The sequence below is a fragment of the Neofelis nebulosa genome, chromosome 4 (assembly GCF_028018385.1).
Source record: "Neofelis nebulosa isolate mNeoNeb1 chromosome 4, mNeoNeb1.pri, whole genome shotgun sequence".
NCBI classification, from domain to species: domain Eukaryota; kingdom Metazoa; phylum Chordata; class Mammalia; order Carnivora; family Felidae; genus Neofelis; species Neofelis nebulosa.
The window spans coordinates 138,040,379-138,057,920 of NC_080785.1; the positions used below are offsets into that span (position 1 = coordinate 138,040,379).

Sequence of the window (17,542 nt, forward strand, 5' to 3'; positions counted from 1 at the left end):
TCCAGAACAGAATACATTGTAGAAAGGGGAGAAAGAATGTAAGAAAGCAAAACTGTGTCCATTGACTTTGGAACGACATAAAAACTACATGCTGTAAAGGGTTCAGAGATATGAATGATAAGATAGGAATTTCCCACCAGGAATGATTTTTAGAACAGGGAGAAACAGCGCCTGGTGTGTGCTACGTGCTTTATATTCTTCCCCTCGCTTAATCTTTTTAAGCACTGGGCACAGTGGGCATCACTATTATCATCCCATTTTGCAGTCAAGAAAACTGAGGCTCAGAGAGCCAACGTCATTTGTCCAAGCGTCACGTGCCCAGAAGGAGCAAGACCTGATTCTAAACTGAAACCATTACCTGATACTACAGCCGCATTTAAAAATAAGTTTACACAAGCACTCATGGCAATGCTGATGTGCATCTTTTCCAGTTGTATTGAGCTATCATTGGCATATAACATTGTATTTGTTTTAGGTGGAGACATGATGATTTGACGTATGTATGTATTATAAGTTGTTATTAACAGTAACTATGTTATACTTAACATCCGTCAGCTTACACAGTTCCAAAATTTTTTCTGGTGTTGAGAACTTTCAAGATCTATTCTCTTAGCTTTCAAGTATATGATACAGTATTGTTAACTTCAGTCACCATGCTGTGTATTATATCCCCAGGACTTACTTATTTTGTAGCCGGAAGTTTATACCGTTTGAACCCCGTCACCCGCTCACCTACACCTTTCCCATCACCTCTGGCACCATCCATCTGTTCTCTGTATCTAGAAGTTTGGTTTTTGTAAGATTCCATTTACAACTGAGGTCGTACGATATTTCTCTTTCCCTTTCTGACTTGTAGCACTCAGCATAATGCTCTCAAGGTCTATCCCATATTGTCAGATGGCAGGATTTCCTTCCTTTTTATGGCTATTATATTCCTTTGTATGTATACACATATTTTTTTATTCATTCGCCCATCGATGGACACCTCAGTTGCTTCCATGCCTTAGCTGTTGTAAATAATGCTGCTGGGGGGAGCAGATAGGTTTTCAAGTTAGTGGTTTTATTTCCTTCAGATGAATACCCAGAAGTGGAATTGCAGGATCATAGGGTAGTTCTCCTTTTACTTTTTTGAGGAACCTCCATGCTGTTTTCCATAGAGGCTGCACTGATCTACATTCCCACCAACAATGCCCAGGGGTTCCCTCTCCTCCAGATCCTCACCAACACCTGCTATGTTTTGTCTTTTTGCTAATAGCCATTGTGAGGCGATACCTCCTGGTGGTTTTGATTTGCATTTCCCCAATGATTAGCGATGTTGAGCACCTTTTCATGTATCTGTTGGCCATCTGCATGTTTTCTTTTGAAAAATGTCTGTTTGGGTCCTTTGCCCATTTTTAGTTTGATGCAGTCCCACCTGTTTATTTTTGCTTTTGACGTCTTTGCTTTTGGTGTCATGTTCAAAGTAAGTATGGCCATGACCATTGTCAAGGATCTTACCCCCTATGTTTTCTTCCAGGAATTTTATGTGTTTAGGTCTTTCAGGGTCAAGTCTCTAATCCATTTTGCCCTAACTTTTGGGTCTGCTGTAAGATAGGAGTTCAGTTTCATTGTTTTGCATGTGTCTGTCCAGTTTCCCCAACACCATTTGTTGAAGAGACGGTCTTTTCTCCATTGCATACTCTTGGCTCCTTTGTCATAAATTAATTGACCATATATGTGTGACTTTACTTCTGGGCCCTCTATTCTGTTTCATTGATCTCTGTGTTTCTTTTAATGCCAGTACCATGTTGCTTTAATTACTGTAATTTTGTAATACAGTTTGAAATCAAAGAGGGTGATGCTTGAGCTGTGTTCTCCTTTCTCAAGATGGCTTTAGTTTTTCAGGGTCTTTTGTGGGTCCATACACAGTTTAGGATTGTTTCTTCCACCTTTTGGAATTTTGATAAGGATTGCCTTAAAATCTCTAGATTGCTTTGGATAGTGTGGACATTTTCAGAGTACTAATGCTTCCAGCTGGTGAGCACAGAAGATCTTTTCATTTATTTGTGTCGTTTTTGATTTCTTTTATCAGTGTCTTGTAGCTTTCAATGTACAGGTCTTACACCTCCATGGTTTAATTTCTCCCTGAGTGGTGTTTTGTTTTGTTTTTTTTTTTCTTTTTGATGCAGTCTTGAATGGCACTGTTTTCTTACAGCTGCATGTTTAACCCATGTGGAGATCAGCCTTCCTCCCGGTCCTTCCGTCTCCCTCACCCTCCTGATGGACTGCTTCCATTGTCTGTCATCGTGCCCTTTCTTTAGGACTCTCATTCTCTCTGTCTACTCAGGTTTTTTTGCTTGTTTTCCTTCCGTATTTTTTTTTTTCTTTCACCAGAGGATGGTGGGGAGGAATGGCTAAAGCAGGTAAATTTCAAGTTAATCGCACTGGAGCCACACAGGTTCCTGGGATCCCCAGAGACTACGGAATTCTGCAGTCCAGTTCATATCCGAACAGTCCTACTGTTTAGCCATGTGACTTCGAACAAGGATGCTTGATTTCTCCGATTCTTGGGTTTGCCACCTATAGAATGGGGATAATAACAACTACACAGAGTTGTTGTGAGAAAATGAGAGATAATAGAGTGGTTTGGGGGTTGACACTATCAGATATGGAAGGAAGAAAGGGCTTCCTGACCTCTCGCCCCCTCAGTGTTACCTCTTGATTCTCTGTTGGTCTGGTTTCAGACCTACCCCTGCCTGCTTTCTCCTTCTCCCTCTTCATCTCGCGCCAGACTCGACCCTGTGTAACTGTTCCAAGGAACAGAAAGTAAGAGAGTGTGCTGAAATGAATCTAAGCTGACTGCTCACGCTTTAGCCAACTTTCAGAAATGCTCCAGCCAATCAGGGAAATGCAAGCTCCATTTACAATTCCTTCTGAATTCCAAAGAATAGAAACCTCGCCAAATAGGCACTGAGGAAGTCCTGCCTCTGATCGTACAAAATATGCTTAGAAATGTACATCTTTGCCTGCGCTCTGCAGACAGATCTTTTAACATCCTGCTTTAAATATTGCTGTCAAGCTCCACGTAAGAACAGAACACCTAAGGAGGTAGCCTGACCTGTGGCCGTATTTAAAAGTTAGAGATTAACCGTTCTCACTAAGAGAACAGAATCTTTAAGCAGTGGGAAAAGCAGATTCTTACAGTTACCCACCTGCAACCGTGCTTTCTCACCCGTCTGAACCCAAAGCGGAAAGTTTGAGAAAGGTAGACCTGGGTGGTAAGAGAGGATAGAGGCTTAGGGGGGGTGCCCTCACGTGACACTGAATTGGCAGAGCAAGGCTTGGGGCAGCTGGAGGAGGGAGAAGACCCGTCCAAAGCCTTTGTTCGTCCTACGCACAGCATGCTGGTGGCCCTCTTAGAATGTCCTCATGGCCACAACACTTAGAGTGAGTGTTCATAGCAACTGGGCAACCACCTTAATAGGCCAGATCTCCCTTCCTGATTGCGTGCCCGCAGTCCTTGTGCGTGCCTAGGGAAGTTCTGCTGTAATCATTCATTGTCCCTAGTTTCATGATCAAAGTTATCCTTGTTAAACAGCAGATCGGACAGCACAGCACCCTTCAGACTCCCCTCAGTCACGGCCCTCACCCCTCTCTCATGCCAACTTCCCCTCCCACCCACTCCCTCTTCCACCATCTTCCCTCAGATCTGCTTTGACTTGGTTCCCATCCACAAGTGACACCTCGACCTGATGTCAGTGAGGATGCCAAGGTCCAGCCCCACAGCCGAGGCCCTTGGCACCCACCTCAGAGCTGTCCTTGGCACCCACCTCAGAGCTCTTGTTTGCCTGCTGAGTGTGCATTTTTCCCCCTTGCCTCCCCCTTGTGGATTGTCAAAGCCCACTTGTTTGGGGGCAAGATGTGTGTCATGCTAGGCACATAAGGAATGGCAGCCCCCTCGTTTTGACAAATAATCCAGGTGTCCACCTTGAGGAGCACAGGTTCTGCATAACCACAACAGCAGGATCATCGGGTATGCTTTTCTCAGTCATACAGGTTGCACACTGCACAACTCTGGGGGTACCATTCCCATAGGTTACAATACGAGGGGCATCCCCCAGACTTACACAGTTCAGTGGTCGATACTGATGATAAAAATAATACATCTTTTTGTTTATTAAGCTCGGGACCAAGCACTATATGGAGTGTTTTTTATGGAAGACCTCACTTAACCTTTCCATAACTCTCTAACGAAGTAATTAAGTTTTTATCCTCACTTAAAGATGAGGAAACTTGAGGCTCAGATAGATTAATTCATCCAAGTTCATGCATTCAGTAAGTAATAAGGCTGGGATTTGAAGCTTGGAATCCTGACTTCTGGAACACGCACTCTGAATCTTTATATTCTCCTCCCTCCCGTGCCAGCATTCATCTGAGGCAAATTATTTTATTTCCTTCTTAATGGCTTGTCTAGCCTCTCACAGAAGCCAGAATTGGCATAAAGTCCAATTCCCTTTATTGGGTGAGCACCCCCCCCCAACCTCCTTCAGAACATGGGATGCTTGGTCCACTGGGTTGGCAGTCCGCCCCTAAGCCAGTGGGGTCAGTCTTGATGGTGATGGAGCATCTCACTGGGCCTCCTTTGTTGGGAGGCATGGTACCTACACAGCAGGGAAGAAGCACCCGTGTGCCTTCAGGATACCCTAAGAGTAGAGCCTGGACTTTTAGATAATAAGGCGATGGGGCGCCTGTATGGCTCAGTCGGTTAAGCATCCGACTTCGGCTCGGGTCATGATCTCGCGGTCCGTGAGTTCGGGCCCCGTGTCGGGCTCTGTGCTGACAGCTCAGAGCCTGGAGCCTGTTTCGGATTCTGTGTCTCCCTCTCTCTCTGACCCTCCCCCGTTCATGCTGTCTCTCCGTCTCAAAAATAAATAAACGTTAAAAAAAAAAAATAATAATAATAGATATAAGGCGAGACAATTAGAGAAGAGACAAATGCTGTATCCAGACATGACTCCAGGTTTTTAATATCACCTGCCAACTTGGGGCCAGGTATTGGACCTTTCCAAGCTGAATTTCACTCACTTCAGAATTATAATGCCCATGAGGCTGTGGGGGGCGGGGGGGGGATGACTTTTTCATTGTTTTGAAAATTATCATGATGATGTTACTTAATAGCATCCTAATGATTTTACTTACTAGTATTATAATCTGACATATGAATTTCCTTATAGCTGTAGAGGTCTCAATCGAGTTTGAATTGGGTGTGGGTTATGTATCTCTTACATTAAGGAACAAATTTTCCAGGACTTGCAAGTATTCTTTTGTTCACCTCTACCCAGAGTATTCTCTTCATCCCTAGTGCCTCTGCGTCACAAGGAGGCTGCCCTGCTCCTTCCCTCACCTCGGTCACCTCTGCCCACTCTTCAGGCTACTTCTCAGAAGCCCTTACTGATCACACCTCCCCACCAATAACTGCGTGAGACTGCCCTCCTCTCAGCTCTCCTGGCACCCCGAAAATACTCTGCTCTAGCAGTTAGCACTCTGAATTGTGGTTGCCTGATTTCCTTGTCTACAGTATCACCCGTTTAAGGTCAGAGAGTTTGTTCGCCAGAGTTTTCCTCAGCGTTTAGCATAGTACCCAGAGCACTGAACACACTTGTTGAATAAACGCGGACAGCGGGACCAAAAAAAGTTGGAAGGAAGGAAAGAAAGGAAGGAGGGAGGAAGGAAGGAAAGGAGGAGGGAGGGAGGAGGAGGGAGAGAGGTGGGAGGGAAGACATTTATATATCAATACCTTCCTAAGTCCTCAGAATCATGACATTGTAAAATGTCATTTAAAACAGTCAAGCAGACTGTGTTTTTCCTGTAACAACAGATAGTTTATTTTCTTGCCACACTGCCATGGCCACGCTATGCTGTGACATGTCTGGCCTTCGCAGAGCTTCCCACCCCGTGGCTCTTTGGCCCAGTGCAGAGACTTGGACCGTGTGCTCTCATACATATTAGGATTCCAAGGGCTTTTATTGAGATCAACTGCAGAATGATTCCCAAGTTTACCCCCTTAGCCCAGAAAAGTTAGAAAACGGCAGGCCTCTGGTCAACCTGTTGCAAAGATTTTATGAAGTTCGCAATAGGGTGTGTGGACAAGGGCCAGATATTAACTCTATATGATTCCTTCCCTCGTTACTTTGCTCAAGAAATCTTTACCCGGCACCTACCAAACGCTGGGGTCTGGGCATCAGGGACGCAGTAGGGACAGCGACATTGCTGTGGGGGATTGAGTGACCAGTGGAAGAGATGGAAAGCGAGCAAACAAACATGTTCTGTGAAGTTGCCAAGTGTGAACCGTGCTGTGATGGAAAGAAGCAAGGCACTGAGATACAGACAAAGAATGACAGGCCAGTCCTACCTTCTTTAGGGTGGCCGGAGGTGAAGGGCAGGGGAAGATGATTCCAGGTGGAAGGAAGAGGACAGGGTCCCGCCCAGACAAAAGTGCAGCATGGCGGGAGCAGAGCAAATGAAGGACCAGAAGGCTGAAACAAGACTGGACCTGCGGGAGCGCCCAGATTAGGATTCGTAGGCCAGGGCCAGGGTTTGGGTTTTCCCCCAAGCAGTGTAGGAGGCTAACAAGCGCCTTCGTGACCTGGCCCCTGCCCACCTTCGGAAATTCCCATCTCGATTTGAACCGAGTCTCAGCCCCAAACTGCGGTGGTCGGTCCCCAGCCCGACTTCCCCATGACATTCACCTCCAGCCTCCATGCACGCTGAGCCCTGTCCTGAGAATGTCCCCTTCTCCTCCTTGCCTGGCTAACCCATCTCTTCATCCACTGCTTGGGCACCCCTTTCGGCACCATGGGAATTCTAGACCCTCGCCCTTACTCCTCTCTTGCTGTCACAGTTGTGGGACATCTTGGTGGCTTCTTTTCGCCATCCTGCTCTGTTATGAAACCCGCACCTGCTCCTCTGGCCATACGAGGCAGCCCTAAGTGTTGAATGCCGATGGTCACCAGGTAGCTGGCTGTCCTGGCATATGGACAGCAAGCTGAGAGTAGCAGCCATCTGGGTGTCATAACAGAGAGAGAACATGAGTAGGAAGATGTCAGGGCTGTATCCCAGGGCCCAGCACAGAACTCGGTCCCCCTGCAAATATTGGTTGAATGAGTGAATAACTTGGAAGTTATCAAATATCTCCATAGTCCTATTTCTGCCTTTTTCCCTTATGAATATACTGTTTGGGGGCAAGAATGTCCCAACTCCACACACCTGACTTTAAAATGAGCTTTGAGAAAGAACCCATTAGTAATTTGAAGACTGCTTTTTTTCTTTTTCAGTTTAAAGCATCGTTAGAAATTGATTCGTAATTACTGTTCCTTATCACATAAAACTCTGCAGAGTATACACAAAACACTGTGCCATCAAGGTCCCCACTCGTTCTGTCACTCGTCTGTCCACACGCTGTCTGACAATGGTAGTCTCGCATTGGAAACGACACGACAAATGACTTTGTCCGTGAACAAAATCGACAGCCTTAAAAGGTAGACCATGTAAATATGAAATGATTTTTTTTTCCTACCCATGGTTAGGGCATCTCATGAAAAAGTGTAAAGCAACTCCATTACCATGTTTAAGGAAAGGCAGTTTCTACTCCCTGCGTTAAAGGACCCTCTTGAGACCATTACCCTGTGGCCAACCTACCTGGTTAAACAAAATAGTCCCTTAAAAGTTTACGGTAGCTCTTCCTCACTCTCAAATATCGACAGCTATTTTCCTCCTGTTAATCTCAGCACATTTAAAGGCATATGTAGCCTGCAGGGCGATGAGCAAGCTACCCAGTTTAGTGCAGCCCCGTGACCCGTGGCTTGATGAATTATAGTTATTTCTCAGAGCTGTAACGAGAGTCGAGAAAACCTTTTGGAAGTGAAAATGAGGCTAGTTGAACTTTCTGGCTGTTTTTAGAACATAGAACATAGAACATAGAAAGAGTCCTTAATTCTGGGTTTGGTGGGCAGTGATATTCCCAAAAGCTGTTAAAATTCAGGAGCTTGGGTGGGTTTGCTTTCTGTGCTCCCAGCCCCCGTGCTCTAGTTAGGACCCCAGGAGAAAAGCCTTGCCAGGTGACTTTCAGAGCTGCTGTTGACTAATTCCAACACCCTGGACGAGTCACTTATTTACCTAGCTTAATTTTTCTAAAAGCAATGTTCATAAGGTCTCCCAACTAACTCCCTTCTCCACCGTCGGCAAAAGAGTTTTCATGGTAGTTAACCTTTCCTGGACACCAAGGCAGAAGCCCTTAAAAAGCAAATAGGTGTCTAGAAGTCCTTGCATTTCTATCAAAACTGTTACTTATTGGCACAGATTAGAGCCTGAGGGATTAATGAAGAAGACACTGGAAGGTTTAGTCCAGTTTGGGCTGCTCAGTAATCAGGATCTGAGTCACCTAAGTCCCAATTTTCTAAGGAATTACTTTTTCTCCAGGCAGTTAAGTGTTTCTTCTGCATTTGTATACACATCACAGATTAACCACGGCTTTGTTTTGCTTTTGAACATTCAGTGGCTCTGTAACTCATTTGGGATTGTGTGTGTGTGTGTGTGTGTGTGTGTGAATAAACAAAAGTGTTATTACTTCACACTAGTACCCAGGACACTCCAGAGGAACAGAAAACCCCAAGCTAGGGTTGACCTAGGGAACGGGGCTCAACCAGCCTCCCAGACCCTTTGAAGTGATTTGCTCATCTGCACTCATCGCCTCAGAGAACTTTCAATTCATATTTGTGCCCCAGAAAAATTCAAGTGACTCCACATTCTAGACGTGGAGGTTCGCTTCCAAGCAGCAGAAGCTATGAGTTAAGTTTGCAAATGATAAGGGGTAGCAGGACACATCGCATCTCCCTTTTACTTCCTAAAAGAACAAAGTGGCTCACAAAAGGCACGGGGTATCCCAGATGACCCAGCATTTCTACTCCTGGGGTACACCCCGAAGAATTGAAACCACATGTTCAAACTTGGACATGAGTGTTCATAGCACCATTCATAATGGCCACGAGGTGGAAACAGCCCAATGTCCATTGTCATTTGAATGACCACAATGTGGTATAGCCACACAACAGATGGTTATTCAGCCACAGAAAGGAAGAAAGTACAGATACATGCTACAACATGGATTGACCTTGAAAGCAGTATGCTGAATGAAGAAGCCAGTCACAAAAGGCTGCGTATTGTATGCCATTCATATGAAACAGCCAGAACAGGCAAACCGCTATAGACAGAGAGCAGCTTGGTGGTTGCACGGGCTGGGGGTGGGGGAGGGGGGGTGGCCGGACGGTTGGGGAAGCAAGGAGTGACTGACTGTTTCATGGGTACAGCGTTTCCTTTTCGGGTGATGAAAACGTTCTGGAAGCACATAGGGATGACGATCTTACGACGTTGCAGATGATTAAATGCCACTGAATTGTACACTTTAAAATGATCGAAATGATCAATGTTAGGTTAGGTTAGGTGTATTTTACTGCCAAAAAAGCAAGGCACAAGACATATCTGCAAAGACTTTTCAGAGTCAGACTGGAGTCCAAACTGAAATGCCTGTGGGACAAGGTAAGTAATAAAAGGGAAAGAGGTGTGAGAGGAGAAAAAGATAGGTGGGGGTCCATGGGTCTCCCTAAATAGACTTAAAAAAATTTTTTTATGTTTATTTATTTTTGAGAGAGAGAGAGACAGTGCAAGAGACCAAGTCGGGGAGGGGCAGAGAGAGAGGGAGACACATAATCAGAAGCAGGTCCAGTCTCTGAGCTGTCAGCACAGAGCCCGACGCGGGGCTTGAACCCATGAACCACGAGGCAATGACCTGAGCCGAAGTTGGGTGCTTAACCGATGGAGCCACCCCGGCGCCCCCTAAATAGACTTTTGAGAAGAGAAAGTTTAAAAGATACCATGCTACCCACAACTCTCGGTTGTTGTTAATGAGTTAGCTAAGGCCCAGGGGCTATAGGACACGTAATCCCTGGTGTAAAGGAAACAGGAGTCCCCAGATTAGCTCACCATGGATCTCCAAGGTGGTTTACAGTCTTGAAATGCTGGGACACAATAGATGCTTTAGATAGGACCGGCTTTGGGAAACCTTTAGCACACAGATAACCAGGTTAAACTTCAAAGGTGGGTGTGCCGTTGGTTAAAGCGAAGAAGATAGGGAGTTTGCAGACAGCCTAGAGAGGGTCCTGGAACAGCACGTACGGCTTGCTCTGTTTTCCTCACTTGGTGGATGGGAATAAAAAGATGTGTCCCATCTACCTCACAAAGAGTTGTTTGATCTGGGACAAAGCATTTCGGCTAAGTCCCAGTTTCTCCATCTGAAAAATGGAGATTGCAGTAATCTTTAAGTCTTAGCTGTCTCTGTCCTCAACGTCTGTCTTTGCTGCTAAAATATAAGCTCCTCTCTGAGGGCTGTGCGGTGTGTGTCCATTCTTGTTGACCCAGGACCCATCACAGGCCCTGATGCTAGGAACTTGGTGAATATTTCCCGAGTGAATGAGGGATGAGAGCCCTTCATCCTGGAGGAGAAAACCCAGTCAGTTGGAGGCGGGAGAGGGGGTTGGTGGGGAAGGTGTCACAGTAAAGCAAAGCCTCTCAAGTCCCGGAAGGGGGACGATTTGGGAGAAATGAAATTTGTCCTTCATGCTCCCCTGGAGTCGACAACTAGGACACGAGGCTGCGGTCTGCAAATTGGTGTGTGTAGTCGTAAGATAAAATGGGCCACCTGGACACATAACAACTTCCCTGACTCTCGAGGTATTTAGACACCGTTCAATAATCATTTAGCTGTAAGTTTTAAAGAGACTCCATGTTTGCGTGAGTAAAGTCGTCAAGCCGCAAGGTCCTTTCCAAACCTGACATTCGTTCATTCATGCTTCCATTCCTTCCCTCCAATAGCCACTTATCAAACACTTATCGCTGTGCCAGGAACAGTGTTGGGAATAAGTGGGATAAGACAATGAGTCCTCGGATCATGCCTCCCCTCAGAGGCCTCACATTCCTAAAGGGTAGACAAGACAGGAAAATAAGTCACCACAAAAACAGCATATAATAAGCCATTTATTAGCTTTCCATATCAACACCTGTTCTGTCTGTCACGAACAGTGCACCAAGACGTGTGGCGAGGGCTCCAGGTACCGCAAGGTGGTGTGTATGGATGTGGACAAAGGCACTGAGGTTCACGGCCTACGCTGCGACACAAGCAAGCGGCCTGCGGACCGGGAGAGCTGTAGTTTGCAGCCCTGCGAGTATGTCTGGATCACAGGAGAATGGTCAGAGGTACGTCCCGGGGATTCTGTAACTGCCTTCAGGACAGCGATGGCCTGAAGGCAACAGAGTGACCTCTGGGTAGGAATGGGGGAGACTGGGACCCACCTGCCAGTTCCACCTGCTGGGGCTAGACCCCTCCCCCCCATGTGCAAGGTAGGAGGATGCCTGAGATGATCTCTCGGTTCCCCTCAGTCCTGTGATTCCCCTTGATGTCCTGTTGGTATGATAAAGGAGGAATTATCACAGGGCCTGCTAGTTCATGTGATGCCTGTTGGCGTCTGAAGAGAGTTAACATAAGAAGATGCCTTTCGCATCGGGGAGACAACAGGGAATGGCAGAGACTGTGACAAACGAGCACGTCCCGTGTGATGGGAGCAGCTCCCTCCCTCTCCAGCAGAGGCCATGCAGAAATGTGGGTCCGGTGGTACCAGACCTGAGTTTTCAAGGAGGACAAAAATCTGAACTTTTATGTGGGGTCTCCTAACTTTAAAACGTGGACTCCAATTTTTTATTTGAAAACGTCATGTGGGGCAAAGCAAACCTTTCTGTGGGCCAGATACGGGCTGCCTCTTTGACAACCTCTGATCCAGAGGAACCAAATGATTTTCCAAAGTATTCAAGGAATCAATTTTTTTTCTTCTCTTCGTTTGCCCACAATGCCTAATCTAGAAACTTTTTATTACTAATAGACCAAACACGATCACATTGTTTTCAAACCTCATAACACTTCTTAAATTTATTTATTTAAATTCAAGTTAGTTGATGTACAGTGTAGTGTTGATTTCAGGAGTAGAATTTGTGATTCATCCCTTACATATGGCCCCCAGGGCTCATCCCAACAAGTCGCCTCCCTAATGCCCATCCCCCATCTAGCCCATCCCCCACCCACCTCCCCTCCAGCAGCCCCTCAGTTTGTTCTCTGTATTTAAGAGTCTCTTATGGTTTACTTCCTTCTCTGCCTCATAATACTTTCAAAGACTGAAAGACCTCTAACATCCAAACCAGTTGTCATTTGCCCAAAAGGAGTTAGAGGTTTCGGAATTACCTGGGCTCATAGCAAAGTTTCACAGGGCAGCGGTTTCACATTTCAATAGGAGGAATATTTGCATGCAGACGATATATGTGTTGGGTGGTGAATGCTTCCTTCACTGTAGCTGGCCTAGAGTCCTTTCTAACTATGTCTCCCCATCCTTCTTCTCTTTGCTCCATTGACTTTTGCCTCCCCTTCCTCACCCAGGGGACATCTGGCTATGTCTGGAGACATTTTTGGTTGTCACAAGTGGAGGAAGTGGGATGCTACCAGCATCTAGTGGGTAGAGGTCAGGGATGCTGCTAAATCTCCTGGAGTATGTGGGACAGCCCTCCCCCACCCAGCCATCCCTCCTCCCCCCCCCCACACACACACACACAACAGAGAGCTATCTGGCCCAGATGGCCATGGTGCTGAAGTTGAGAAACCCTCCTTTACCCCGACTCTGCATGTTCTCCAACTCTTAAAGAGTGGAAGGGAGACATGGTCCAAATCATTAGGAAGTACATTTACCATTGGCTAGCCAGGAACCTGGGAGTCCAGATGCTTGCTCAAAATAGTCCTTGACTTTGGGTTTGAGGCATAGGTTCTAACCCATCCAGATTCCAAGGAGGGTCTGGGGGAAGGCGTCTGGGGAGGGTTCCTCTCTTCTCTTCAACTCGCTTCTCCCCGGTCCTCCTCAGGTGTGGTCCATAACTTCTGGTTCTCAGATCCATAACTGCCTGGTTCCCCACCAGGCAGGGAAAAGCCTCTCTCGCTCCTCAGGCCTCTGAGCTCTCTGAGCTCTCCTCTCTGCCTCCTGGAGGCCTCCTCTTATTAGTTTCTGGCTTACTTCTTGGTTGTTCATCTCTCTGGAGTTTCTACACTTATCACACTGCAAACATTGGCCTCTTCACTTTTCATCTTAGCCAGTCTTTTGTGTGTTGTTATTATTATGCTAAAAGAATTGCGATCTAAGACTGAGTCATGTGACTCCTATAGCTTTATTTTAACCTTAATCTTAACCCCCCAACAGATGAGACTTGGAGAAGATCCAAATCTTCTCCAAAAAAAAAAAAAAAAAAAAAAGTCTTCAGTATTTCTGCAAATTCTCAAGTGTATCATGGATTAAAAACTCTGGAAACTTATAGCAAAGTGGAGAAGGGTTGGAGATAGGACCTCACATGGATGCAAGGGCCACTGGACGAGAAATCCCTCTAGAAAAGCTTCTGGAAAAGTTCAAGAGCCACAGCAAGCCATGCCTTCTCTCTAGGACCTCTGTCCCCTGGAGAGTTGAGTGCTTTTCTCTGACTCTCCTTGAATTTGAGCAGGCCTGGGCCAGATGGGAAAAGAGCACCCCATCACCCCTGGCTCATCATGCATTTCTCGGCTTAGGCCTGAAGTGCATCATTAATGCAAGGAGCGCACATTCTTACCATTTCATCCTGCTTTACTGTTATTTTCACATTAGAAAAGTAATATATGCTCATAATGAAGCAAGCACATGACCCCCCAGGGCATGGAGCGTCAAGAGTAAGAGCTTCTTTGCCTCCCTCCTCCCCGCCAGTCCCCCTCCTCCCTCCCAGCCTAGACAGACCCAGCATTGGCTGGCGATCTGCCCACACACGAAACACCCCAGACCAGCCTCGCCCTCCCCGGGCCTGGCCTCTGCTGGCTCTTCAAGCATTTGAACAGTGGCAGCCGAAGAAGGAAGAAACATGCACAACATTTCCAGGTCTCGAGCCATCTGAAAAGGAAGGACCAGGGATGCTCCGTGTGCCTCTGGCTGGGCCTGTCACACCCCTGCCTCCAGGACCTCTTCAAGAGGTATCTTCTCCCTGGAACAGGTAGTTATAGGAGACGAAAGCCACGTGGCTGAAAGCACCAGCTCAGGAGACGTTAGGAAAGAATGACACTGTGGCTTTTAATAGCTAGTGAGACCTCATGGATGCTCCCCCTGGAAAAAGCAGACCACACCACTTGCTGCGGACTGGGTCAGGGGTTCATCCAGGACGCCTCCGGCAACCTTTGGTCTAGAGAATCCTGATCCTCTCACTTAATTTTATGTGACACCTTCCCAGGGGATGGCCGGTTATCTGACCACATTGTCTAAAAAACACCATCAAAACTAAATTCACTACAATGCACTTTTATTTTCTAAATATATTGTATCAAGTACTTAGCGTGGGAGGTCGAACCTACTTGAACATGGCGTCAGTAACCAATTAGGTGTCTCATCACAGGAAGGATCTTGGACGCTAGTAAGACGTCCTCTCTTTCTCCTTTGGCGTGTTGTTTGCATATTTGTAAATGCCGTGTAATGATGGTCAAAAGGTAAAGTGACTGCCTGATCTGGTTAGATAGGCAAAGAGATAGGAGAGCAGAAGGGTGACATTATCGGTCCAGACGTATGGGCAGGGAGAGCAAAGAGAGAAGGAGATTGAGTGCGGGGCAGACGGGAAAGCAAAACGAACGGAACAGGAAAGGAAAACTGTGCCCAAGTCCCCTTTTGGCTAAGTGCTTGGGTTTCACCTGTAACTCAGGTGAGCTGTGACACGCCCTCCTCCCGTCCCCCGTGGCCACATCTCCGGTTTGGAGAAGCATGTGCAGTGGGGCTTTGGGGAGCGTCTAAATGGAACCAGGGACAGCTGGAGCCTCCTCCCCTCCTCCCCTTGAAATCCAAAGCAAGGGCTCAGGGCGCCCCGTCCCGCAGCGGGGGCCACACTAGATCCCCGAAGGCGACTTTTAGGGTTGTCTGTCCGCGGTGCGCTCGGGGCCTGCCGCCTGCAATGCACAAACAAGCTAATAAAGTGAGAGCTCTCTGCAGCGTCGTCCGGGGTCAACGTTGGATGTGGGGGTCAGGGGCCTATTGTGGGCTGCCCCCAGGCGCTGCTCCAGCCTCTCCTCCCACCCCCTGTTTTCCCAGTGCTCAGTGACCTGTGGAAAGGGCTACAGACAAAGGCTCGTCTCCTGTAGCGAGATTTACACCGGGAAGGAAAATTATGAGTACAGCTACCAAACGGCTGTCAACTGCCCGGGCACTCAGCCCCCCAGCGTCCATCCATGCTACCTGAGGGAGTGCCCTGTGTCGGCCAGCTGGAGAGTCGGCAACTGGGGCAGCGTAAGTAGACTGTTCGGTGATCAAATGGGAAAGCTTTGGGATCCCAGACTTCATCTTAGACATGTCCTGCCTCGGCCGTCCCGAGGGAGCCTCCTTCCGGGAGGGATGCTGGGAAGACACTGGCGTTAGCACCTCAAGGTGGGCTGATGGGAAGAGAAGGTTCTCTTCTCGTTCGGCAGGGTGGCCAAACCCAGAGCGTAGAGCACGGGCTCCGAAGCCAGACGCCCGCCCTGTGAATCCTGGCCCTCCTACTTGCCAGTTGAATGAGAGGTGCAACACTTCTGTGTCTCTGTTTCCTCATCTGCAAAATGGGTGGTGGTGAAGCAGGGACGAGTTAATATGTAAACAGCTCGTAGATCATAATAGCACACTTCACGTTACGCGTATTTTACCACGATGTTTTTCCACACCAGCTCCCGGAACTCTGTCACCTAGTAAGAGTTACAGAAGAGTTCGTTGTTGCTTCCGCGGTTAGGAAGTCAGCAGACTCTAGTCCCTCTTCAACGGGAGTATTTCACTGCATTCGGCGTACAATAAGCGAGAACATTTAAAATTGCGACTGTCCTTGGGGTATTGCCACCACCCCCTGGCTCCTGCCTACTAGGTTCTCAGTGTGGCCAAGCGATGAGACAAAGTACAGGATCGGTTGAAAGGCGTTAGTTAGGGTTTGAATCCTGGCTCTACCATGACCTTGAACAAGTTTCTTGACATTTGGGCCCCAATCTCCTCTCTGTAAAAATAGAATAATGGGAGTACTATCTCAGAAAATTTTTGTAAGGCTTAAATGAGAAAATTATATATCGGATATATGTGTCATATATATAAGTATATATGTTATGCACGTAAATATAACTACACGGGTAAGATACCCACATATATGAACATGGATGTATAATGCTTAGCACAGAGACTGCTCCACTGTAAGTGTTGCACATACGTCAGCATTTGTTTTTAGCAGCCTAGGGTCTGAAATGACACCTCGGACGTGGAGCTGTGAGCCCCGCGTCACTAGACCCCAAGCCTCCCGGGTTCCGGGGCTGCATCACTGACTCTGGTCTGCCTTCCAGTGCTCAGTGTCCTGTGGTGTGGGAGTGACACACAGATCTGTGCAGTGTTTAACCAACGAGGACCAGCCCAGCCACTTATGCCCTGCCGACCTGAAGCCGGAAGAAAGGAAAACTTGTCACAACATCTATAACTGTAAGTGGGCCAGCTGAAGCCCTTTGTCCGGAGCACGAAGACCAGGGTTTCCTTGTTCGTTTGCCCACCCTCATTGGAAATAGAGAATTTATAAGATAAATAAGTGCTGGGGATGAAATGCACAGCGTGAAAACCATAGTCAACACTGCCGTATGCTACGTTTGGAAGTCGCGAAGAGAGTAGATCCTGAAAGTTCTCATCAAAAAGGAAACAAAAACCATTTTTATGCATCTATCTGTAGGAAATGATGGATGTTAACTAAACTTAGTGTAACTATTCACAATCTGTAGAAGTCAAGCCACTATGCTCTACGCCTTAAATCTATACGCTGCTATAGCTCAGTTACCTCTCCATAAAACTCAAAGAAAAAAAAACATTTACCCCCCAAAAGGGAAAGAATTTATTCTAAGGAAATTATCCCCCCCACCCTGCCTTTTCAAGCTGCAAAGTGTTAGTGTGAACAGTATCATTCATTCCCCAGGCAGACAGCGGGGGGATCCGGGAGCATCACACTCCTTTTGTACGTTTCGTGGTTTCTAGGTGAGTTACCCCAGAACTGCAAGGAGGTAAAGAGACTGAAAGGTGCCACCGAAGATGGTGAATACTTTCTGCTCATCGCGGGAAAGCTCCTGAAGGTGAGCGATGCATATCAGTCATTATTTCTAGAATGATTGGAGAGTGAGTCGCCCTGGGTCCCATGGTCTCACCTCTGAGCTGCTCTTCCTAGGTTATTTCTGGCCTCTCTTTCAGATATTCTGTGCAGGGATGCAGTCTGACCACCCCAAAGAGTTCATAACCCTGGTCCATGGTGACTCAGAAAACTTCTCCGAGGTATACGGGCACAGGTAGGAGCGTTCGGGCTCGGAAGGGCACAGACAGCTGGAGATGCCCCGGAAGTAGCTGCCATCCTCACCAGAACATTCTCTCCGTGACGT

At 47.1% G+C, this 17,542-nt stretch overlaps 1 protein-coding gene across 3 annotated transcripts in view; it reads left to right on the plus strand.

Annotated features, from left to right (window-relative positions):
* The window catches only part of ADAMTS9 (ADAM metallopeptidase with thrombospondin type 1 motif 9), a 163,410-nt gene that overhangs the window by 125,799 nt on the left and 20,069 nt on the right, over positions 1–17,542 (plus strand). For all 3 annotated transcript variants that reach the window (XM_058726271.1, XM_058726273.1, XM_058726272.1), the window contains 5 exons: positions 11,113–11,286; positions 15,213–15,407; positions 16,475–16,607; positions 17,148–17,242; positions 17,358–17,452. In XM_058726271.1, coding sequence (XP_058582254.1) covers positions 11,113–11,286; positions 15,213–15,407; positions 16,475–16,607; positions 17,148–17,242; positions 17,358–17,452 — 692 coding nt within the window. The remainder of the gene's footprint in view (positions 1–11,112; positions 11,287–15,212; positions 15,408–16,474; positions 16,608–17,147; positions 17,243–17,357; positions 17,453–17,542) is intronic.